At 39.5% G+C, this 26,357-nt stretch overlaps 1 protein-coding gene across 1 annotated transcript in view; it reads right to left on the bottom strand.

The window, feature by feature from the left end:
- Positions 1–2,123: 2,123 nt before the first annotated feature.
- Positions 2,124–26,357, bottom strand: part of usp24.L (ubiquitin specific peptidase 24 L homeolog) — a 101,806-nt gene continuing 77,572 nt past the window's right edge. Inside the window, exons 55-67 of the mRNA XM_018258288.2 lie at positions 23,714–23,810; positions 23,517–23,633; positions 22,728–22,820; positions 21,954–22,056; positions 20,533–20,648; positions 19,928–20,041; positions 16,256–16,321; positions 15,990–16,053; positions 14,678–14,756; positions 13,320–13,395; positions 10,592–10,678; positions 10,037–10,147; positions 2,124–2,704 (exon numbers count right to left, since the gene is read on the bottom strand). Coding sequence (XP_018113777.1) covers positions 2,642–2,704; positions 10,037–10,147; positions 10,592–10,678; positions 13,320–13,395; positions 14,678–14,756; positions 15,990–16,053; positions 16,256–16,321; positions 19,928–20,041; positions 20,533–20,648; positions 21,954–22,056; positions 22,728–22,820; positions 23,517–23,633; positions 23,714–23,810 — 1,186 coding nt within the window. The 3' untranslated portion in view covers positions 2,124–2,641. The remainder of the gene's footprint in view (positions 2,705–10,036; positions 10,148–10,591; positions 10,679–13,319; positions 13,396–14,677; positions 14,757–15,989; positions 16,054–16,255; positions 16,322–19,927; positions 20,042–20,532; positions 20,649–21,953; positions 22,057–22,727; positions 22,821–23,516; positions 23,634–23,713; positions 23,811–26,357) is intronic.

Here is a 26,357-nt window from a genome sequence, read left to right as displayed (position 1 = left end):
ATTTGTACTCATGCAACAGTTGTAGGATAGGAAGGAGCATCACAATCCGCAGACTTGGCTGCAAAATTCCTTTATTATCACATCTTTCTGTCACAATTCTACCCTTATAGCTTCGAACAAACAGGTTTGAACAGTGAACCTTCTCGGCAAAATGGGGTTTTTCGAAGACGGCACAATAAATCCCACCTTTGAAGAGAAGATCTGCAGTTCTGTTTGTTCGAAGCTATAACATGAGCATTAATTCCATATTTTGTGTCGGTAACATTTTTTGAACACAGACGACCAGCAGAATTCTAAAGGAAAAAACAGGATAAAATTTTATTCTAATTTCAGTGGCACAACAAGAACATGGAGTTACTGTCTGCCTCTACTTTGGAGTGGGTTTCATTGTTTAGGGCAGTGACACGCGCTGCTATTTCGGGAGATTAGTCGCCTATCGACTAATTGCTTCTTCTTCAGGCAACTAATCTCCCCGCCGGCTAGAATGTTAATCGATGGCGGGATGGCACTCGGATCACTTCGGCTTTCCGAAGTCGCCCGAAGTTTTCTTGTGAGTCAACTTTGGAAAACGAACAATTCAGAGTGCCATCCTGTCGGCGATTTACAGCTTCGGAAAATGAAGAGTTCCGAGTGCCATCCTGTCAGCGATTTACATTTTAGCAGGCGGGAAGGCAGTTCGGGGAGATTAGTCGCCAGAAGAACAAGTGATTTGTTGCTGGGTGACTAATCTTCCGAATCTGCCCTTACAAATTATCTCTCATGCCCCCATAAGGAACAATGTAACCTATATTTCTAGCAAGCTACAAAAGACATGGTACTAATCATGCTGGTTTATGGTTCCAGCACTACCGCTATTTCCACCATTATTTTTGACAATAAAAACATAGCAGTTACAGTGTCCCGCATTGAATTTTGTCCTTGTGTCAGTGCTAAGAACAATACTTTTATACAGGAGTGGCTTTAATTTTAGACGCCAGTCACATGTAGACATTTTTGCTCTCTCACCAGGAGGTTTTGGCAAGCAACAATGTGGATCACAGATCCCTATAAAAAGAGCAGGTCCAATACAACTCATTTTGTTTACAAGATGCTGGCAAGTAAAGGAAAGTGACTAAGGCTGTACAGTGCAAGAGCAACAAAGAGCTGGTGTTTTTTTTTTTAGTCAAAACTTTTTTTGGGTTAAAAAAAAACTCGAAAAATTTGAGTTTTAATTTTTAAACAAATTTTTCGAGATTTATTATACCTCAAAGCTGGAAATAGCTTGAATCCAAAAATACACCATCTAAAACCTGTAGAAGTCATGTAGAAGTCAATGGCAGACGTCCCTTGAACCATATAAAGATGTTTGTAGCCTTCATGATGTTCAAGGTTTTTTTGGTGGGTTTCGCTGGAAAACGATTTGAGTTTTTATTCACTGAAAACTCGATCAATTGGATTCAAGTTTTTCACGCCGACTACACCTATTAAATTTTTTCTTAAATCAGTTGTGAGTTCATTCGAGGTCTAAAAAAGCTCACAAAGCTCTAAAATTCGAGCTTTGATCAATAAACCCCTTTGTTTTCATAACATTGGACTGTGGTGACGCATGCACATATTTAAACCAACATGTGTAAGAACTGGATCACTTGAGAATTGTTTATGAACTGTAACCCCTTTCCCACAAGGTTTGTTGAAGTTCTCCAGAATGTGTTGAGCCAACTGAACCCTACATTAAGCCTCATCAACTTTAAGATGCCTACTTACAAGGAACAAAGGGAAGGTCTCCAGATGCCTCACAAAAATACTGAGCAGGGTGAGCATTACCTACTACAAATTCTTCACACAAACTACTGATAAAATAAATTGGCATTGTTCAACTCCATAAAAAAGTGCAGTAGAGCAAAAAGAGTACCAAAAAAATGTTTTTAGGCCATGAAATAAACCTTTATGTAAAATAATCATCCTTTTTCAACACATCCACTTGCAATTTAACTGGATGCCTGTTCTTGGACCTGCTGGACAAGTTCATGTCTTAGCCCTCGTTTCTTAATAAAAGAAAAACCCCAACATTCTCAAGCACTATACAAAATCTGGGAAACATTAAATACAAAGGGTTCTTTTTTTTTTTTTTTATAAACATTTTATAATAATTTTTTACAAGGCAATTATGTAAGTCTCTTGAACATATCTTTACATCATTTTGAAGATTCCTAAGTAATATCCAAAGATTAAAAAGTGGCCCTAAGAACCTAAATGCAGTTAAGATCTGCCTTTTCTTTTTCTTTTTGTATAAAATCAAAAGAAATCTTGTTGCAGCATTACAGAAAAAGCATAAATTTTACATTCACTCATTTAATTTTCACATACTTTAAAAAAAACAAAAAACAAAGTTGAACCACTTGCTAGGTTTGCTCTCCAATAAAATCTTGAAAAAATAAACTGTGTGCATGGTTTTACTGTCAAACCATGCCAAAATGACAAAGTGTCCTCTTTGCAGTGAGTTCTAAAAAAATGACCTTGGCTGCAAATGGAATCATTTATTGTGCAAGAAACAGTCTATAAATAGTTGCCTGGGACTCTCATGAAACCAAATTTATACAGAGTTCCCAAAGTGCGATCATTTCACAGCACACGTTTTTAATTCTGCACCCCAAGACTATATTTAAGGATCAACATCATCAAAGTCACTTTTAGTCTCTCCGATTATCATGGGCGAATCCGGACCCTGGGTAAAGAGGAGATGAGTAATATTAATGGACTTCATTAACCAGTATGCAACACTTTAATTAAAAGTATGGGATATATTGTCTGGAAACCCATTATCTGGAATGTTCTGAAATGCAGAAAGGCCATTTCCCCCCCCCCACAGAGTCCTACTTAAACAAAAATGGTTTTATTTAAGGTGAAATTCACAATAAGAATTTTTAGGATGATGTAGACAGTAATATTCTGAGACAATGTGCAATTTTATTATTTTTTTTTTTAATTATTTAGCTTTTGCTCAGAAGCTCTTCAGTCTAGCATTTCGGCAGCTATCTGGTTGTTAGAGTACAATTTACTCTAGGAACCAGAAAGTCATTTGAATAAGAAACTTTAAAAAGAAAAAGGGTAGTGGGTTGTGAAACTTTTATAGAAAAATAAGTAACAATAAGTTTGTTACTTGCAATTATTTATGAACTACTGTTGCCGACAAATCTCCCAAAAATGCATCTCCATTGGAAATAACTGAAATCGCCGGTGATAAAAATCAAAATATCGCCCGGTTTCCTCCAAAGGCAACTTTGGGCAACTTCCCCATATGTTGGTTTTACCGCCAGTGATTTCAGTTATTTCCAATTTAGAGGCATTTTCGGGAGATTTGTCGGCCAGCTGTTCATAAATAATCTCGGCCAACAAATTTCCCCATCGCCCACTGCCCTTACAGAGCAAATAACTGCCGGGTCGGTGATCCCATTTAAAAGCTGGCAGAAGAAGGCAAGAAAATCGAACACTATAAAAGATACAACATCAAGACCAACTAGGAAGTTGCCAAGAAGAAGACATTCCAAAACATAATGAATATGGACTCAAATATGACTATAACTGAAGGTAAGCAAAAAAAGGGGATTTTGTGTTACTCACCGTTAAATCCTTTTCTCTTCAGCAGTCTGTGGGACACAGGGACCATGGGGTTTAGCTTCTACCTTCAGGAGGCAGGACACTAGAACAAAAACTGACTCCGCCCCCTTAAGCTATACCCCCCACTCACCGCAGGGGAGCTCAGTTTTGAATTAACCAAGAAGAAATAGAACTCCATAACTATATACAAACAACCACTTGATGGCGAATAACAGTCTGAGGAATCGCTTCCTGGGCGGGATGCCCTGTGTCCCACAGACTGCTGAAGAGAAAAGGATTTAACGGTGAGTAACACAAAATCCCCTTTTCTCTTGCAGATATCTGTGGGACACAGGGACCATGGGGACATACCAAAGCTGTCCCAACTAATAGGGAGGGAGGAAGCGAGGCCGAAGTCTTTAAACTACCGCGGCCTGTAATACCTTCCTCCCGAAGCGTGCATCCGATGCCGCAAAGACCTCAAATTTATAGAATTTTGTAAATGAATGGATAGAGGACCATGTTGCGGCTCTGCAAACTTGTTCGGCTAAGGCGTGATTCCTGAAGGCCCATGAAGTGCTGACACCTCTCGTTGAATGGGCTCTGATGAGTGTTGGAGGAGTTTTTCCTCTGGCCACGTAGGCGCGTCTAATAGTTTCTCTTATCCATCGGGATATGGACGTTTTAGATGCCGGAAAACCTTTGCGTATTCCTGAATGAATGATGAACAATGAAGATGATTTCCGAAATTCCTTGGTTCTGTCTAAATAAAACTTAATGGCTCTTACAGGATCTAAGGCATGCAAGGCAATCTCCTTAGCTGATTTAGGATGAGGACAGAACGATGGTACTGTGATGTCTTGGTTGATATGAAAATCCGATATGACCTTGGGTACAAATGAAGGAATGGTGCGTAGAACCGCTCGATCCTGATGAAATGTCAAGAAGGGTGGTTGACATGATAGAGCACTCAGTTCGGATACTCTGCGCGCTGACGAAATAGCTAATAAAAAAGCCACTTTCCAGGAAAGCCACGCCATAGGAATGGAAGCCAAGGGTTCAAACGGAGGACCCTGCAATGCCGACAGCACCAAATTCAGGTCCCACGGAGGAAGAGGATCTCTATATGGAGGAACTATATGAGTTGCTCCTTGTAAGAATGTTCGAATATCCGCATTAATTGCCAGCTTCCTTTGAAACAGAACCGAAAGTGCTGATACTTGGGATCTTAATGATGCCGGAGACAGTCCCTTATTCAACCCAACTTGAAGGAATTCTAAAATGCCAGGAATTGAACAGTCCTCAAAAGGTATTCCTTTTTGAACACACCAATCTTTGAAACAACGCCACACTTTGTAATAAGTCTTCGACGAGACTGGTTTCCTTGCTGCTATCATGGTCTTTATTACCTCTGAAGAAAACCCCTTTCGTTTCAGCACTAGGGTCTCAATAGCCATGCCGTCAAATTGAGCATCTTCGAGTTGGGATGTACTATGGGGCCTTGAGATAGTAGATCTGGTAGATTCGGTAGTGGCCATGGATCCTCTCTGGACAGATTTATCAGATCGGAAAACCATGCTCGTCGAGGCCAGTGTGGTGCTATTAGAATCACAGTGTGATTTTCTCTTTGAATTCTTCGAATTAACCTGGGTAGCAGAGGAAGAGGGGGAAATGCGTAGCCTAGTTGGAACTCCCATGGAGCCGTCATGGAATCCACTGCGAGTGCTAGAGGATCCCGGCAACGAGACATGAATTGTTGTACCTTCCTGTTTGCTCTTGACGCCATAAGATCTATGTCCGGAATTCCCCATCTTTCTGTGATCAAGGTGAACACTTCTTGCTTTAGAGACCACTCTCCTGGGTCCAGTGTCTGTCGACTCAGATAATCGGCTTCCCAATTTTCGAGGCCCGGAATGTATATTGCGGATAGAGTTGCATTGTGTTTTTTCCGCCCAAGACAGAATTTGGCTTACTTCCTGGAGTGCTTGTCGACTGCGAGTACCTCCTTGGTGATTCAAGTAAGCCACCGTTGTCGCGTTGTCCGATTGAACTCGGATGGCTATTCCCTTCATTATCTGTTGCCAATAACTGAGAGCCCTTCTCACCGCTCTTAGTTCTAGAATGTTTATTGGCAGTTGAGTTTCTGCTGATGACCAAATCCCCTGAGCTGTGAGTGTGCCGAACACTGCCCCCAGCCCCTTAGACTGGCGTCCGTAGTGAGGATCCGCCATTGGGGATCTGCAAGGTTCCTCCCTTTGGACAGGTTGTTGCAGTTCAGCCACCATGCCAATGACACCTTGGTCTTGGGAAGTAGAACTATTCTCTGAGACAGATTTGTTCTGTTCCACTGTGTTAGAATGTTCCATTGTAATTCCCTGAGATGGAACTGCGCAAAGGGAACCGCTTCTATTGTGGCCACCATGGATCCCAGTACTCTCATGGCAAACCGAGCGGTAGTGTTCGGAGTCTTGGCGAGACGTCGTACCAACGTTAAAATATTCTCTATCTTGTCCTGTGGCAGATAAACTTTCTGATTCTTTGTGTCGAAAATCATACCTAAAAACTTTAGTTTTTGGCTGGGAACTAATTTTGATTTTGTGGTATTGATTATCCAACCCAAGCTTGTCAGTGATTGTATCACTTGGGCCAGATTGTTCTGTGCTTCTTGGTGAGATGGCGCCTTCAGAAGAATGTCGTCCAGATAGGGCGTAATGGATATCCCTTGTACTCTGAGAGATGCCGCCGCTGCTGCCATCACCTTGGTAAAGATCCGTGGAGCCGAGGTTAGGCCGAATGGTAGTGCTACGAATTGAAAATGTAGTCCTAGGTAAGCAAACCTCAAGTATTTCTGATGGACTTGGAAAATCGGGATATGAAGATACGCGTCCCGGATATCTAGTGCGGCCATGAACTCGTTCGGTCTCATACTGGCAATAACTGAACGTAGGGATTCCATCTTGAAATGAGCTGGTCGAATGAATGTATTGAGCTTTTTTAGGTCTAATACTGGTCTGAAGGAGCCATCCTTTTTTGGCACAATGAAGAGGTTTGAGTAGAACCCTCGAAATTTTTCCTTTGGGGGAACAGGTACAATGACTTTTTCCTGTACTAGATTGAGTACTACTGCGAAAAAGGCTTGTCTCTTTTGTGGCTCTGTTGGCACTCTTGACATGAAAAATCGAGATGGAGGGGTGGAAGAAAACTCCAGCTGATACCCTCGGGATACAATTTTTTGAACCCAAGAATCCTGAGTGGTTCTTCGCCAAACCTCTTGAAAGTGAAGCAACCTGGCCCCGACTGTAGGTTGCAGACTGAGATCGATTTGGTAGTCATGCTGAAGATGACTTGTCTGACGGCTTTGACTGGTTTCGTCTGTTCTGCCAGTTGCTCTTGAACTTATTCTGGAATCTGTTTTTGTTTCCTGAGGACTGAGACTGGAAGTCCCTGGAAGTTGAAGTCTTGGTGTAGCGTGGGGAACGAAAAAATCGTCCTTTCCGAAAAGTGGACCGAGGTTTATTTTGGGGAAGGAGCGTGCTCTTGCCCCCTGTGGCTTGACTAATAATTTTATCCAAATCCGACCCAAACAGAAGTTTTCCTTTAAATGGTAGAGTGGTAAGAGATTTCTTTGATGATAGATCTGCTGACCAGAGTTTCAACCATAAGGATCTGCGTGCCGCCACCGATAATGCTGAAGTACGCGCTACTACTTGGGCTGCATCAAGAGATGCCTCACAAATATAATCGGATGCATCCTTAATTTGTGAAGTAATGTCAAGAAGTTCTTGTCTAGGTCTTCCTGAAGCAATATCATCCATCAAGGATGAAATCCAAGTCTGAAGAGCTCGGCTTACCCATGCCGTTGCAAAAATGGGCCTTAAGGATTCTCCTGATGAGGAAAAAATGGCACGCAACAGTCCTTCCAACTTTTTGTCCATAGAGTCCTTGAAGGACGATGCGTCTGGAACCGGCAGAGCTGTATTCTTAGACAGCCGAGAAACCGGAGCATCTATAGATGGAGGAGAACCCCATTTGTCAGTATTTTCTTTTGGAAACGGATAAAGTCTTTGAAAACGACGATTAGCCTGAAATCTCTTCTCCGGTTGTTCCCACTCGGACTGAACAATGTTGTCTAGTTGAGGGTGAGAAGGAAATATTGGTACCGATTTTTTCTGACGTTTAAACATTAACTGAGAAGAATCTGATGAAAGCTCAGATTCCTTGAGATCCAAGCACTTGATTACTGACAAAATTAACTTGTCTATAGATTCTGAGGATCTAGTCGGCTCCTCATTATCCTCTTGGTCATCTGATATTTCACCTTCACTTTGTGAAAAATCATCCTCTGTAGGAGAATTGGCTATAGATTCTTCCTCACTGAGTTCCAGAGATGTTGAAGGAACTGCACGTTTGTGGGCACGGGTCTTAGGTTCCACTGTACCCTGATCTAGTCTGTCTAGAAGTTTATCTAAGCATGCCGCCAATTTAGGAATGCCTGAAGATAACTGGGTTGCCCATGCAGGCGGGGCTACTTCAGCGACTATGTGAGTTTGAGCAGTGGCGGTCGGTACATGCGGAGGAGAATTATCCTCCCTATTGTCTGTCACAGCAGTTTCCTGCAGTTCTTGAGCCCTCAGTGACCCCTCAGCCGAAGAAGGCGGAACGCAGTTACTGCATAAGGTCTCTTTATGACCAGCTGGTAGGCGTTTGCGGCACTTGGAGCATGCTAAATATCTAACTTTAGAAACAGCATGACTGGTCCTAGCAAACGGTCCTTCAGACTTTTTATCCGCCATGGTGGAAATTTTTTTTTTTTTTTTTAAATTTTTATATATTTTTTAAATCTTTTTTAAAAACCACAACACTCTAAGGTAGCTCTGAAGAAGCTTTTACCCTTGTGCCTGCCCCCCTCGGCACCCTCTCCCAGCCCCTGGCCCCTGTGTCTGACCGTGAAAAAGTACTGTCTTGCTGAGTCAACGTAGCACCGGCTAGAAACACTGGGACAGGTCCTGCACACGCACGCTAGGAATGCTGTTCCTAGCCGCCGACAACCTTTTCTCCCTGAGGCGTTGAATTTTGGCTGGCCGCAAGCAGCCACACGCTGCTCGAATCACTTGCGCACTTAAAATGGCGCTGCCGGAAGTGATGCGTCATCGCCAACCGAGAACCGCCTATGCGTTCCGCAGTGGAACGCAGGCTCACTGAAATAACCTCCAGGTGCGCCCTTCCCCACGCGCCTAACAGAACACGCTGGTGCCGCAGTCGGAAGACACAATAGGACCCGGGGTGGGATTGAGGGGGCACAAAAACCACCATTACTCGCCAAAATAGTTGCTCCAGCGTAAAAACGCCAATACTCACAGACCCTGGACATCCATCATCTCACAGGATGCCCGCATTCAGCCTTCTGCTCTGGACAGCTGCGGCTCATGTTACATGACACCATTGAGTGCTGTGTGGCTCGCTCCATAAGAGACTTAGTCGCCCCAGTGCAGATATCCCACGAAGGGGGAAGCCTAAAAGGAGATTCCCTTAAGCAGAGAACTCCAGGACAACCCCTGGTGCCAAACACAAAGTCTGGCCGCAGAATAATCCTGACTGGATTAACATCCTGACTCCTTGAGGACACTAGAAAAACTGAGCTCCCCTGCGGTGAGTGGGGGGTATAGCTTAAGGGGGCGGAGTCAGTTTTTGTTCTAGTGTCCTGCCTCCTGAAGGTAGAAGCTAAACCCCATGGTCCCTGTGTCCCACAGATATCTGCAAGAGAAATAATGTTGATTTGTATATTTAGTATAGGGAAGCCATTTGTCCCATTTGTACAAGTTGCAGGTATATGGTGTCAATGGGGGGGGGGGAGGTTTGTTCATGCAGAATCAGGGAAAAGGATAAAAAGCAGACACATTAAATGCACCGCAACCCGTGTGAATTACATCACATGCCTACTCGATGTGTTGTTTGTTACATAGACAAAACAGATCTGATGTTACTCACTCTACTATTCATAAAGCACCCAGGGACAAATATTGCAAATCACAGTTTAGCCATGACTCATTCCCTTCCTATCTTCTGAAACGTGGATACTGTTATGGATCCACAGCCAGTAAGAGGATAGTTACAAATGACTTCTCCAAACAGAGGTTTTCGGTACACTAAATGAACATTGTGCTACGATCTGTTTCTTAATGTATAATTCTTATTTATATTTAAGATTATTATTTTAAGTAGGAAGATTATGCTACAAATCTATTATGAGCTATGGTTTAGGAAATACTTCTGCCAGGGAGGGTGGTGTTCATAGTTATGAAAATATACAGATAATTACAGTTGGATTGTTGTTTCCAGCTGTTTGAAGTGCTTTTCACAGATAACTAGTTGTTTATAGGGTTCAGCATTATTAAAACATCAGTATAAAACACATTTCCCCAGATTTCTTAAGACACGCCATTCTGTGCTGCATCCTTACCTGCTGCATGCTCCTATCTCCATTTTCATTGGCCGGGCTGCTTTCTGACCCATTGCTGCTTCCTGACTGATCTTTCTCATTCAACAAGGCTGTGGCATATGCCAAGGTATCCTAAAGCAGAAGATATATACAAGACAATGCAAGCAGCTTTAAATGTAAACTCCATGCAAAAGATAAGAAAGAAAAAAGAAAGAAACAGACCGAAGGCTTCTTAAATAGATTTTTAACAGAATTTATTTGGGACAATCGCCAATGCAAAAATATAGATTTAGTGCATCCGTAATAATTAATAACAAGAGAAATGTGCCTGACAACTAGCCCTGAAGCTACAAACGTGAGAAAACAGTGTTCAGATTTGTACTACTGGAGCAAACTGCAAAGCCAGACTGCAGATCTTTCACATCAGTCTTTATGTAAAGAAAGCCATTAGATTACATGCATTATTAGTGCTATAAATCAGCCCACATAAAATGGAATGTGTCCGTTTTGTGAAAGAGCCTTCATTTTAGTAATATATCAGATGATAGAAAGCAAAAATGTATTTGTATATTTTACCTGTGCAGAAACTGTACGCTGGAAGGTTTTAGCAGTGGATGTCTCATTGGAGATGTTACTTTGTGGCGCCCAGCAATGCTCTGACATCTGTATGAAAAATAAAGACAATAAGGAAAATGCAGAGCAATGAAAGCAGCTGGGTTATAAATGCTTTCAACTTGAACAGACATTTGGAAGCAACAGTAACACAGCATCGGTCATCATAGCTCTTACACTAACTTAATGCTAATGTATTCATAAAGTAATAATTCATTTGGCAAGTATTTAATATATGAATAGTCCAAAACAGAGTACCATAAAATACACCACATTTTTCAACTGGAACCAGTTATGCACTCAATGTCAATTACTAGTTATTATTTTATAAAGAAATCTGAGACTATTAAAGTGGATCATGGCTGCCGACCCCAAGCAATTCTCGGGCCCTGGAAACATGTCTCAGAATCTTATATTGAAATGCTCACATCTACATACATGCACATATCAAGCATCTGAACAAATTTCCCAAATGGCCTGTTATTCACAGCACAATCCCAACTCATGCTTCCAAAAATAGAAAAGGGGTATTTAGTGGTTATTATGCTGGACAAGGGGTGTTGCCAAACAATAAAAAGATTTTTCTATATGGAACATATTTAACAAATACCATTTTTTCAGTGTGCTGTTTTGTCCAGAGAGCTATTCATATACATTTATACATATGTGGCCTGGAAGGATGTGGTGTACCTGTGTGTACATGATCATGGTCAAAGGCTGACAGCAGACTAGGATATAAAAAAAAGAACACTGGGATTCATAATACTGATAGTAAGAGGAGACTAATATTTTATGTATGACCAGGTCGAACCTCCTAACTATGGACTTAAGTATGGTTGATATTAGTTTTCTAGGACTGGAGGCGTGCAGGATCTGTTGGAGCAGAGAGAGAGACAACCCTGGTCTAAGAATGGACAACTGAATACTGAATGCATTTCGAGAGCTGAAGATATGTAGGGAAAGGGGGCCGATACATTCTGTACATCTCTTGCATAAGTATTTTATAAATCCTGGAGTTAGGATAATTGTGGTGGCAAAGAAGGAACTATAAAGTCTTGTGATATAGTCTATGGTTGCTATAGGCTGAGGATTGTGGATGAGAGTAGGTCTTTCATTTGTTGGTGTAGAATGTTACTTAGTCTCTAAACAGAATACAGGATCAAGGCCTGAAAACGCATGTTACGGTTATATGGGGTGTTGTGAAGAAGATATAAGAATTGGATTAAATCTATCATTTTGCATATATTAAAGTGACTGCAGAAGGCAATGGGCAATTATGTCCAATGATCTAAATTCTTTGGTCATACCTTAAATGACTGGTTTTAGATTAAAGGGATACTGTCATGGGATTTTTTTTTTCCAAAATGAATCAGTTAATAGTGCTGCTACAGCAGAATTCTGCACTGAAATCCATTTCTCAAAAGAGCAAACAGATTTTTTTATATTCAATTTTGAAATCTGACATGGGGCTAGACATATTGTCAATTTCCCAGCTTCCCCAAGTCATGTGACTTGTGCTCTGATAAACTTCAATCACTCTTTACTGCTGTACTGCAAGTTGGAGTGATATCACCCCCCTCCCTTTCCCCCAGCAGCCAAACAAAAGAACAATGGGAAGGTAACCAGATAGTAGCTCCCTAAACACAAGATAACAGCTGCCTGGTAGATCTATAAACAGCACTCAATAGTAAAAACCCATGTCCCACTGAGACACATCCAGTTACATTGTGAAGGAAAAACAGCAGCCTGCCAGAAAGCATTTCTCTCCTAAAGTGCAGGCACAAGTCACATGACCTGGGGCAGCTGGGAAATTGACAAAATATCTAGCCCCATGTCAGATTTCAAAATTGAATATAAAAAAATCTGTTTGCTCTTTTGAGAAATGGATTTCAGTGCAGAATTCTGCTGGAGTAGCACTATTAACTGATATGTTTTGAAAAAAACATGTTTTCCGATGACAGGATCCCTTTAAGTGTTAAAAGTATTGGTCTAAACCAGAAAAAATATCTGAACGAGTTAGTCCACTGTAATGGGTACTGGGGAGATGGCTTTGGGAGTAGAAATTTGTCAGTGAAGTACAGGGCAGATTTATGCCAGCTGAACAGGGTTTCTAGAAAATAATCTAGAGGGAGAAAGGGAGATCTTCTCTATTGTGGTATTGTATGTCAGACCCCTCATGTGGTGATTTTCTATTATCAGTACAGGCAGAGTATCAACTGTATATCTGGCTGAGTGAGTGTATTGATGTAGGCACGCTGAAGAGTCCTAAACTCTTCCCTAATTATTTTCTTTCCTTTACTAGACAGAAAGGCTTCCCCTCCATTCTGGTCTGACATAGTGCATATATCACTAGCCAATGATTTAGACTATATAATGTTTTTAGAGCCCTTCCCCTGTTGTTAGATTGCAATGGTTACTGTGTATCTGTTCTGATTTGTATGTTTATCTGTACATGTAAATTGCTATGTCATGAGAGACAATGACACTAAATAATAATGTAATCATCTGTCTAGAGTTGTTATCTTTGGTTTCTCGACTTGTTTTGTGAAGACTGCTAGTAAAGTGTGAACACAATATAATGGCACATCAAATGCTGTATGGAAAACATTTTGGCAGATAATTATCTACAGTATTAAAAAGAAAGTATTACCTTTCTATCTCTAAGTATCTATATATATATCCAAAGCATTACCTTTTTCTGTAACCACTGTACAGCCCAGCTCCAATGGTGAGAATTGTCTTTGAAATACTCTTTAGCAGCAGGACACCTTCCCAGAACAAAGACATAAAACATAAGTCACTACACAATAGAGACCTAATCAATATAATTTTGCATACTCTGAAAACAAGTGCTCTATTACTAGCACATTGCAGTGCACTAGCACACTGTAGTGACCAAAATGCCCCTGCCATTTGATATTTATTTGGAACAGAGTGCTCAGTGCAAACAACACCAGTACCTTAAAGAAGACTCGATCCTGAAAAAATATACTGAGGTAAACTTAATCACAGTAATACTTTCATCACATTTGCAATCAACAGGCTTTCAGCTGAAGGCCCTTTCCCACGCACCACATTTAAATGTAAAAAAAGCATTCAAAAAGATCCTGGGGTGCAAAATATGGGTTATGACTTGCAATTGGTAGAACCTATGTTGACTGGAAGCCTACAGGAGGCTCTGTTTGGCAGTACACTTGGTTTTAAGGCAACTAAAGCTTGCCTTCAAGCTAGGAATTAAAAAATTATCACCTGCTTTAAAGCCACTGGGAGCAACACCCAAAGGGTGGTGAGCAACATGTTGTTCCAGAGCCACCAGTCAGGGATCACTGGTCTTGAGTGTCAGAAATCATGCCTGCCTATGCAATTCCTTTGTCTGATATGAGCCAAGAGGTCCAATGCAAGCAACTTTTGCTAGTCAGCCAATCCCCTGCTTGTTTGACATGAGTCCCACCTTTCTGTCCCTGCCCCTGACCCCTGCTCACCACCCCCCCGACACCATAGTTACATAGTTAAATTGGGTTGAAAAAAGACAAAGTCCATCAAGTTCAACCCCTCCAAATGAAAACCCAGCACCAGTTTTCAGCAAGAGCAGAAGGAGTCGATGATCATTCAAAATATATGTTATTTAAACGAATCCACCACCCCCTGTAGCACCTTAGGCATGTGCCTATTCTGCCTACCCATGTCCAAAATATTAGCAGTGTAAAGTTAGTTTTTGACTGCTAATAGCAGGCTTTGAGTTCAACAGGTCTTTTTGAAGGACCAGAGTGTCAGTGATCGTACCTGTCTATGCACTTCCTGTATTCAGGTAAAATTAGTCTAAAACTACAAACATCTCAGAAAGTATGAACATTTTTAAATTGCAAGTGCTCAGAGAAGTGCTCCAAATAAATTCTCTGTTTAAATTCCCTTTCAATATATAGCACATTTCCCATTAAAATGAAGGCACGAGTACTGCTTCAAATGATGTCCATGTGCCATGCCGAATGTGAAATAAAGCACTGGAATTATAATGAGTCATTAAGTAAAACAGTAATTTTGCACACTTACTTTTGAGCCAGGGTAACAAGAAATTTCACGCATTGATAGCATCGGCTACTGTCCACATGGTTGCTGTGATGCATCAGTGCTGTAAAAAGCATACATTATTGTAAGCTTGCCCATTAGGCATAACTTTTTAATTATTTATCAAAGGTAATATTATCAAATCAAATGGAACAACTGGATTACAGGAATATTACCCTTAAGGTTTTTAAAATGCTGCATACAAGGTGAAATGTTTTGATGTTCAATTGCTTTGGCCAGAGGCAGACCAAGAGTTACTGGCCCCCATGGTTTACTTCTTGCCCTTCCTTCCGCTCTCAGTTCAGTCCATGTAAAAAGTGGGTATTTATTTCTTAACATGAAGAATAGTAAGTACCATTCATTGGTTTTCTTTTTGTTTTGGCAAATCTTGGTAAGAGAAAGGCTGACAAAGCTCTGATAAACACTTCCCACAGTGTCCCCTTTGCCATGCCAAAAACCCAAGAATAATGTAAACAGTGTATGGCCACAACTGCATTTAATAAGAAGTAGAGTACCCAAGATGAAGCACAAGGTATTGTACAGAGAAACTATTTGATTAAAATGGAGTCTATGGGAGATGGCTTTCCCGTAATTAAAGGATAACAGTCTCCTGCATACTGGATCCCATACCTTTATTGGGGTTAGATCTGGGTATCCAACCAACTCATGAACAACAAATTTAAATTTTGGCTGCATACTGGACCTAACCTGATACGTTTGATATTCTATGACACAGACACTTTGGTTTAAGTTAACTTTTATTTTTTAATTTACCAAATATGCACATGAGGGCTGCCCCAGCATATATATGCTTTTTATGGTGAATATGACCCTGCACATGTATTGCTCTTTTCTACTGTACATCCCCATTTGATATATATTACTACTGACATCCCTTCGGCAGAGGGAGGCCACTATATGGGGCAGGACTTTGTGAGTGGTCTGGCTTTTGGATTGTGGGTGGAGTTGGGCATAATTGAGGAGTGGCTGGTGGAGTAGGGAAGGAATTTGGCTTAACTGGACTGGCAGCTCAGGGGTGTGGCTTTGCATGTGAAAGGCCCCATGAAACCTTATTGCTACTAATCCCTTTGAGTCAGTGCTCTCAAAACACAAATATATTAAATCTTAATTTATTTTTTTTAAATTACATTTCTAATAACTATTGTTGTAAATGGGATTACTTAAAGGGGGTTGCTAATTCATTGGTGAAAGTATCCATTGAATAATAGCAGATACAGTACAATTCACGTTTATTTTAAAACCCAATGCTACAGTTACGTGAAATACATTTACTTACCCAACAACCCATCAGACTCAAAGGTAAATTGCAATCTCTGTAACTGCAAGGGATCTTCAATAATCTTTGAAAAAGCAAAAAACCATGCGTAAATAGATTGCCATCAAGATATTGTGGACACAATAAATGATACTATAGAAGTACTAGTCCCACTGAGAATACATAAACGAATATAAATGCAGTGTGGCTGTAAATACAACTGTTAAAGCACTGCATATCTTGACAGCGCTATATAAATAAATGATGATGATGATGATGGTACTTACCAGTATCTCATATAGAAGAGTAAAGACGTTTTTTAATTCATGTGGAGGAGCAGTTTCAAGCTGGTTCTGTAATTAAACAAGTGAAATAGCTAAATAATAATAAACGTACTGTAAAATCAGTCCAGGTGAACATTCTTCAGACCTTCAGCATAAGGTGTGTAAACAAATAGACCTCATGGGGTAGGCATGTTCAGGACCACATGACCAGGACAACAAATGAAATAAAGACTTCAGAAACATGCTTACAGTGAGCCTTTTAGTGTTTCAGTCTACTAGGGACTTAAAGGGATACTGTCATGGGAATGTATCAGTTAATAGTGCTGCTCCAGCAGAATTCTGCACAGAAATCCATTTCTCAAAAGAGCAAACAGATTTTTTTATATTCAATTTTGAAATCCGACATGGGGCTAGATATATTGTCAATTTCCCAGCTGCCCCAGATCATGTGACTTGTGCTCTGATAAACTTCAATCACTCTTTACTGCTGTACTGCAAGTTGGAGTGATATCACCCCCTCCCTTCCCCCCCCCAGCAGCCAAACAACAGAACAATGGGAAGGTAACAGCTCCCTAACACAAGATAACAGCTGCCTGGTAGATCTAAGAACAACACTCAATAGTAAAAACCCATGTCCCACTGAGACACATTCAGTTACATTGAAAAAGAAAAACAGCAACCTGCCAGAAAGCATTTCTCTCCTAAAGTGCAGGCACAAGTCACATGACCAGGGGCAGCTGGGAAATTGACAAAATGTCTAGCACCATGTCAGATTTCAAAATTGAATATAAAAACATCTGTTTGCTCTTTTGAGAAATGGATTTCAGTGCAGAATTCTGCTGGAGCAGCGCTTTTAACGGATTCATTTTGAAAAAAATTTTTTTCCCATGACAGTATCCCTTTAATCATAACCTGTGTTCCTGCAAGTGCCTTCTATTATCCAGATTCCCGGTTAACATACTAAAAAAGTCAGACTTTTTAAGTTACTTTATTTATTTTGTGTTATGACCTGTAACATTAATCATCTTTGTCAAAATGTAATCATCTTGTCTAAATTTAATTAAGGTTAAATGTTTAGCCAAAATTCTAAACAACTTCTTATGGTAATTAAAAGCATTGAATTCACACACGGGTCCCCAAGCTTTTCAAATGTAAAAGGAGTTGGGGAGCAACATAAGCATAAAAAAGTTCCCTGCGGTGCCAAATAAGGGTTGTGATTAGCTATAACAGTAGCCTACAGGAGACTCTGTTTAGCAGTGCACCTGGTTTTTATACAACCAAAATTTGCCTCCAAGGCTGGAATTCAAAAATAACCACCTGTTTTGAGGCAACATCCAAGGAGTTGGTGAGCAACATGTTGGTCGCGAGCCACAGGTTGGGGATAATTGCTCTACACTTATAGACAGGAAGTACTGGGTTTAAGTCCCATTTTTTGCATTGGGGAAAATAAATTGTGCAGCAATAAACAGCAAAAATGTATTTCTCATTAACTCATGTCAAGGGAAAACTGAAAATATAAACTAGAGTCTTGAAGTGCTCCCAGTCATTCAAAAAAGTGTCAAAGAAAAATTCTTTGTATGTTTACCAATGTGTCTAACACACCTTGTGTAAAGTGCTGCACTGAATCCTTACTCTCCGATGCAAATGGTAAGAAAGAATTTAGAAAATTATTTTATGCACTAGAACGACTTGTTTCAGAGAATTAGAAATATATTATTAAATAAGAAAACACCTAATACAATTGCTGACCACCGGGACATAATAAATTGGCATCAGCATTTATTAGGTTACACCTGGAAAAGGTGGCAACAAGGATTTTGCCTAGAAAATACTGGGCCTAATTAAAGTTTTATCTACATATGCTGATGAGGTGCTTGTTTACGGACCAGCCTTAACTGCTTGGTTCAAACCAGAAATACATCACTTGGGTACATCCAAGTACCCAAATCATATATGCATCTCTTGTGCTCGTGATTGCACATCAGTCAGTTTAGTTAACCTGCAAACATGCAACGGAAACCAGGTGTTCAAAGGAGTAAAACTGATGTCAACAAAAACAGCTATTGCAATGTTTGTAATTTAAGAGAAGGGAAATTCAGCATATAGTTATTCAGCATATAGGGATTCTGTCACGGGAAGAAAATGTTAAAAATGTTAATAGTGTTGCTCAAGCAGAATTCTGCACTGAAATCAGTTTTTCAAAAGAGCAACCAGGTTAATTTATATTTAATATTGAAATTGGACATGGCGCTAAATATTTTTAGTTTCCCAGCTGCCCCCAGTCATATGACATGTGCTCAGATAAACTTTAGACACTCTTAACTGCTGCAAGTTGGAGTGATATCACCTCCCCTAAAAGCAGCCCATCAGCAGTACAATAAGAATGCAACAAGTTCCCTGACACAAAATAACTGCACCTTCGTAGATATAAGAATAGCACTCAAAAGTAAAAATCCAAGTGCCACTCATTCAGTTTTATTGAGTTGGAGAAACAACTGTAATCTGATAGCAGTTCTACCATGAAGTGCTAGCTCTTTCTGAAAGCACAGGATCAGTCAAAATGCCCGGAGTTGTATTGTTGTAATATTGGGGTGGGGGGGGGGGGGTGGGGGTGTGTGTGTGTGTGTGTGTGTGTGTGTGTAGACAATATTTGCAGTGTAAACAGTGTAATATATATATATATATATATATATATATATATATATATATATATATATATATATATATATATATATATATATATATATATATATATATATATATATATATATATATATATATATAGTGAATAAAGTACCCCCTACCGAGGAGTTTCATGACCATATAAAAACACGAGGCCGAAGGCCGAGTGTTTTTATACAGGTCATGGAACGCCGAGGTAACTTCTAATATCCTCATATTTTACAACTGGGGGTACTTTATTTATTATATATATTTATATATATATTATATATATTTATAATTATAAAAGTTTTATTGAGTTGGAGAAACAACTGTAATCTGATAGCAGTTCTACCATGAAGTGCTAGCTCTTTCTGAAAGCACAGGATCAGTCAAAATGCCCGGAGTTGTATTGTTGTAATATTGGGGGGGGGGGGGGGGGGGGGTGTGTGTGTGTGTGTGTGTGTGTGTGTGTGTGTGTGTAGACAATATTTGCAGTGTAAACAGTGTAATATTATATATATATATATATATATATATATATATATATATATATATAGTGAATAAAGTACCCCTACCGAGGAGTTTCATGACCATATAAAAACACGAGGCCGAAGGCCGAGTGTTTTTATACAGGTCATGGAACGCCGAGGTAACTTCTAATATCCTCATATTTTACAACTGGGGGTACTTTATTTATTATAATACACAAATTTTAGTGAGTCATGTGACAGAAATGACATCAGAACTCACTGTTTATAACTGATGACATCACTACTCACCGTTTATAAGGATATAATTTACAGGATATTCATGTCTTTTGTGTATTATATATATATATATATATATATATATATATATATATATATATATATATATATATATATATATATATATATATATATATATATATATATATATATACCAACAAAAAAGATGAAAGCACTCACAGCATAAAGTTTATGAGACAAGCTCTTTATTGAAGCATAATGGACATATATATTATATTTTTACCTTAATAAAATGAAGCACAGTGAGAGAGAAGCGCTCGTTGCAGAAACAGCAGTAAACCACCATATCAATGAGCACAGTGAGGGAACCAGGAAGCTCTCGCAGGGCAAACATGACCTATGGAACAGGCACAGAATTAAGCAAATGTCTTTAGATTTGTGTGAAAATTATTCTAGAACATGTAAAGACTGCTAACAATAAAAGATAGGAGGATGGAAATGCTATAATCAAGGTTAAAGTTGTAAGTCATATATAAACAAATGACACAACTCGGTAGACATACTTAATGTATGCATAAAATCCTAGCATAAACACTAGGCAATTTTAAAAATTAGGGCTATGGCGGACCAGGAGATTAAATCTGCTCTGTCAATATTTAGCAATCTTTTCATTTTAAAGTAAAAAGATTGATGGCATTATAATTGTTTGGTGTAAAGTAGTTGTGTTAAAAGGAGAATTCATATGTACATTAACCGGTTGTATACTTCAAGTTGTAAAATTTATAATGCTGGCTGACAACAGTAATATAGATTGTACATTTCTTAAGTCCGCTTTGGTATATGCCATGTCACATGTTGCACATGTGTCAAAACGGTTCATGAACTTACCTCAAGCAAATAAGGCTTCCCTTCTGGCATAAACATCAAGGCCTCCACTTCTGCATGGAGTGGCAGAGGAGATCCAAATGTATTTACAGGAGCATGCAGTTTGAAGACACCAGGAGCTTATATAAGGATAAAGAAAACATACAACATTTAATCAAACTTGTCTTCAGGATGAGTGTTTTACTTTTTCCAATCAATTCTAATCATATCCTAACCACTTAGCTAATAATTATTATTATATTTAGGTCAGGAAATGACATCATACTTTTTTGAAAATCAATTTTCCATTTTAAACAGCAGAGATTTGTAGAGCGTAATAATTCACTGGAGTATAAAGGTGTTCACTGCTATACACTGAACTTTCAAACACGGTCACTATGTTTTGAGACTTACACACAAAGCCAGGTGTGTAATATTGTTGCTCGTTTTTCTTATTATATTTTAGAGAAGTAACTAATGGCACATAAACACATCACGTTTTGTTTCATTATAACTTTCCAATTATCTTCCTAAGTGGTAAAAATGTGATGACTGTATAACTTTAAACTGACAACTTATATTACGTATATCTTTATGAACGGTTTTGTTTTTGTGGTTGAAGCAATGTGAACATTATACGTCATTCCATGTCTGGGACCCAAATGGTGCTAAGTAAATTAAATTGTTGCACAACTCTCTAAAATCTGTGCAAAAGTGACTGGATGTTGATCCTTAGCATGCATCTCAGATTCAAAAGCAACATATGCCCCCCCCTCAAGTCACTGATTGGTTACTGCTTGGTCATCAGGGTAACCAGCCAGTGGAAACCAAGATAGCTGAAAAGCAGGAAGTAGTGTTCTGTTCAACATCCAGTCACTCCAGCCTTTATACATTAAATTTGTGCCTAACTGACTATATTAGAAACATTTTTTTATTTTGCACAGCCTATCTATTTACCCAGTTTATATTTTGATACTGAACAATTCCTTTAAAAACTGATGACTGCTTTACATGCACTGATGTGATTGTTGGCAAGATGGCTCGGACTTGAAATAAAGGGAGTAAGATTGTTTTAGGCCCACATAAAAAAAAAAGGTCTGGTCAGGTAGTTTGAAACTACCACAACTATTTCATTCATCTGGCTAAACATATATCACACAATCATACAATGTGAACATGTGAAAAAAACAACAAAAAGAGATGGTAAATGAATACACCAGGCAAAGCATTAGAAGAAAGAAACCAGTAATTTTACTGTAGCCTCTACAAATTGATAAAACTATGCTTTGGTCAGCTAAACATTTTAGATGGAAAATATTAGGGTAACTGGCTGTTTAAAATGTTGTCAGACATAAAGCGTAACAAACATACAAATGGGAACAGGTAGGATTGAATATTGTTCAGCTCAACAATATTATACAATATAGATAAACAAAGCATCTTACCAACTGTTCTATGGGAAGAAACATCTGAATATAGAACAAGTAAAGCGATGGTGCTGTGCAGGTATCCAAATTCTCGAGCTTGGGGAGAGCTCCACCGACGGTTCTAAGAAGAGCCAACATAGTAAAATACTTGTGCCAGGACAAACTCTGCAGACATATAGCTTCTATATTTCCATTTCATATCATAGCGACCAATTTAAAATCAAATTTAAGCAGCAGAAATAAGAGCTAACTCTACTAATAAGTAAGAAAATCATAAAATAATGACAATATAGAATAATACTTCCCTAGTATTCAAATGATAAACAAGCAATGTTTTTTATAACAGAAGTTCATTTCAGAAATAAACTAGACAGGATTGCTTCCCAATAACTACAGTGTAAGCATGATGATGAACCCATGGCAAATGTGGGCTGATAACACACTGGCACATATGTAGAGCATGGTATAATGGTACATGCAAAGTGGCCAATCATCCAGCAATGATTATGTGGTATTGTTCTTATGGTATAGACTCCCAGGCCAGGCTGGCGGGAAGGCAGTTTGGGGTGATTAGTCGCCCAAGAAGAGGCGATTAGTCACCGGGCGACTAAATCTTCCCGAATCTCCACGTGTGTCTCTACCCTTAAAATATAAAGAAGCAATTGTATAAATGGAATTTACTAATAAATAAAGATCTCTGACCAGGAAACAGTATATTTCTGAACAATTAGGACAAGTAAATGTAAAGTTTGTTTTCTTAAGCATAAAGCCTAATATTTCAGCCTTACTTACCTGGTTATTTTGCTTATTTGGACCAAGTAAGAAGTTAATAAAATGCTTCAGAGCAGAGTACTTTAACAGCAGGTCAACTGCACGTGAACCCTGCTAAATAGAAGAATAATAACAAAAATGAGCCAAAGTAACAATTCATTGCAATTAGAATTTTAATGGAATAGCAAAGACAAAAAAGATATGCCTCTTTTAATGTCACAGAGAACTCTGGTTCATGTCACAGTAGCCAAATTATTTTGGTAGTAGGTGATTCATTTGTTTAGAAACCATGTGCACAGAGAGGAATGCCCACCATCCAAGAAAGTGTCTGGTTATAACCAGTTTAAATCTATAAAGCCGCCATTAGATGTCCTCAGTGAGCTTAGACATTTACAATGCAAGATACAGGACCAGAACCTCTGTGAACACTGGATGAAATTACTTTGATCTCCCTCACTGTGACATTTGGCCTTAATGCTGAATAAATACTTAAACCCTCCCACTCAGGTGCAATGAGAAGAGGTACTAAAGTCCCAACTAAATGATATTTGCTATTTTCCCCACAAAAATAGGCTTTTGCATATCACTTTGCTTTTGTTTGCTTTATTCTGAAAGATACCTGTAAACTTTCAGATGGCAGCTGTGTAACATATAATAAATAGCTAGAAGTTTTTTCCATTATAGAGCTGGGCAAAAATACTTTTACGTCTAACAAAATAATATACTTATTGCATTTGTGATGTAGCTGCTATCAGCTGAGCACACTTAAGTGATTGAGGTTTATACATAGGTTAGCCACATAATAGTTACCTTCTGCACAAAGTTGCTGAAGAGATAAAAATACTGAGCACAATTTTTACAGCTTTCTGGAACATCTTTATCCAAAAGGCTAAGAAGCATCTCAAGCAGCAAATGAACACCTTTCACCTAAAAAGACAGGGAAAACTCCAGGTGATAATCTCATCCCTTGGATTACACTGAAAAGTGAACTAGTAAACAATGCTTACCTTATCACTATGAAACAATGCTCCATCTAAAGTTTTTTCTAAGACTGTGGCCACAGCAGCTCTCACTTCTCTTATGCAGCTCTCAAGCAGGAAAATTCTTTGATAATGAATAAAAGCAATATTCAGGGAAAATTATGTATTTTACAAGAGCATAACTATTTAAGCTTAAGAAAAATGCATTTAAGGGTCCTTCTGTACAAGCTGGGCATGATTTGATACACAAAAGGTTTCTTCGTCTAGCACATGTAGGGGCTAATTTATTGTGCTGTGTAAAATGACAACTCCCCCCCTAAAAATATGGTGTAAAAAACTGTGTGAAATAAATGGTGTTTATCAAGGTGTGTTTTATTTAATGCCATGTGAATGCCAGATTTGTTGCTGTTGTGTTACGAAGTTTCAGACCCCTGTAAGTTAGTTCCAGTGGAAGTTGTTCTAAGAAAAAATGCGTAAGAAATAAGACTTTTTTATAAAGCAAAGCCTGGCGACGTTTGGTGAATTTTTTACACATCTTAATAAATCGGTCCTGTAGTGTCCTCATTCTACACCAAGTTTTCCAAGCACGTGTCAGTAAAGTAAAATATATGTTTTACTGTACCAGCTATGTGCCAAACACCAGAGAGACATGGAAAATAAACTGCTGTGGGAGGGAATGAAACAAATGCAAATTGTAGAAATATACAGTACAGCACAAACAAAATGAATTTTTGTGTTACTGTAATACCATTTTCTCTTCATTCATCCAGGAGACCCAGAAAGAGTGGGGTTCAGCTACCACTTCTTCAAGGCAGGATGCTAGAAGCAAATAAACCTCCCCACTATAATCCGTTATATTGCTCAGTTTTTTTATAACAACTAGTAAAACAGAGGATAACATAATGAAAATTGTAATACACCAGAGTAACCGATTACACATAAAACAGACTGCTCCAACGAAGCAGGAAAGAAATACTATGGAGACAGCTTCAAGCGAGTGCTGTGTCCTCCAAGTGATTGAAGGGAAAAGGCTGTAATGATGAGTAACACAAAATTTTCACACATCATCTTAAGGGATAGAAACTTCAGGGAGATACCAAAGCCTCCAAAATCGAAGTGGGAGGGGAAAAGTAATTCTGATGAGAATTGGACAGAGAAGGTAAGCATATGGGGTAGCTAGGGCACACTATAGAATAGAGATGGGGTAGGCAACTCGCGGCTCTGGAGCCTCATGCGGCTCTTCATTCTGATTGCTGCGGCTCGGTCTTTTGGCTTTGCCTGTTACGTCTTCTATACAGCCCTCAAACCTGTTCAGTGGCTTCTTGAGTGTGCGACCGTGGTAAGCTAACGGTTAGCTTACTTGGGTCGCAACCCCTCATGAAGCCGCCAGTAGGCGCGAGGGCTGTATAGACATTCCAGGAGTGACAGGCAAGACCGTGCCGCAGTAAGACTTACCACAGTCTTGGAATAATATGGCCCGCTCGCACACCCTGGCCTTCAAAGGCACCCTCCCAAGCAATCATTTACAAGAATACTCTGGCACTCACGGCAGGTTCAATCAGGGTGATCCCCTTCGTGTTTATTTGCAGAAATGCAACGTTTTGGGGCTATACCCCTTTGTCAAGCATTGCTTGACAAAGGGGTATAGCCTGAAACGTTGTATTTCTACAAATAAACACGCAAGGGGATCACCCTGCTTGAACCTTACCGCAGTCACACACTCAAGACAAGAGAAGGAAGATCAGCATGGAGCTTCAGAAGTAGAAGTCACATTAAACAGATGAGAACACTAGCATTTAATAGGGCTATTTCAAAGTAGGCCTACACATACACACTGCACTTCAGTTTGTTGTATTCTGTTGTTGTTACATTTAACATTTAAAAAAGGTTAAACTTTCAAAAGTTTATAAGCTGCTATGTTTTGCGGCTCCAGACTATTTTTCATTAGTGGAAGATGGGGCAAAATGGCTCTTTTGATAGTAAAGGTTGCTGACCCCTGAAATAGAGGCTAAGTGGAAAATAAAATTAAAAGCAGAATGAAGTGGTTTGCAGGGGAAGCATGTGAATCTTCACTGTGGAGGAAGCTAGGTGGTCAAGCTCGTTAGGGAGTTCCCACATGGGAACAGCTTGATGCAGAGAACTACTCAAGGCAGAAGGCAGGCCTCTAAGCCCACCCCTGGTGTAAGGGCCAGTACCTGGCTGTAGAAATGTATACAAGTTAAAGGTCTACCTAAGGCAGGGGTGTCCAAACGTTTGGCTCGTCGGGCCACATTGGAAAAAGACAAAATTGTCTGGGGCCACACATGAAATACACAAACACGTTTGATTTCTAAAAGTAAAGCAAATACACAGAAAAGAACTACAATGCCAGTTGGATAACCAGATGGAGCTACACACTGGAATATGGGACACCTGGATATTAAATAGACGTATTATTATATTATTATTACTAACTTGGCAATGGGCAGAGTCCCCCCTCCTCCTATTTCCTTGGGAACTAAGCATTTCAAGGTGGGCCGCATTCAAATGCATCCTGGGCCGCATGTGGCCCTCGGGCCGCAGTTTGGACACCCCTGACCTAAGGCCTAATGCATATCTCTGATATTAGAAAAAAACAAAAAACAAAAAAAAACGGAGCTGAATGAGCAATACAAGAGCTGTAGGGCTACAG

The sequence above is a fragment of the Xenopus laevis genome, chromosome 4L, assembly GCF_017654675.1.
Source record: "Xenopus laevis strain J_2021 chromosome 4L, Xenopus_laevis_v10.1, whole genome shotgun sequence".
NCBI lineage: Eukaryota > Metazoa > Chordata > Amphibia > Anura > Pipidae > Xenopus > Xenopus laevis.
Note: the sequence above shows the minus strand (reverse complement) of the source record. Positions and strands in the feature narration are given on the sequence as shown.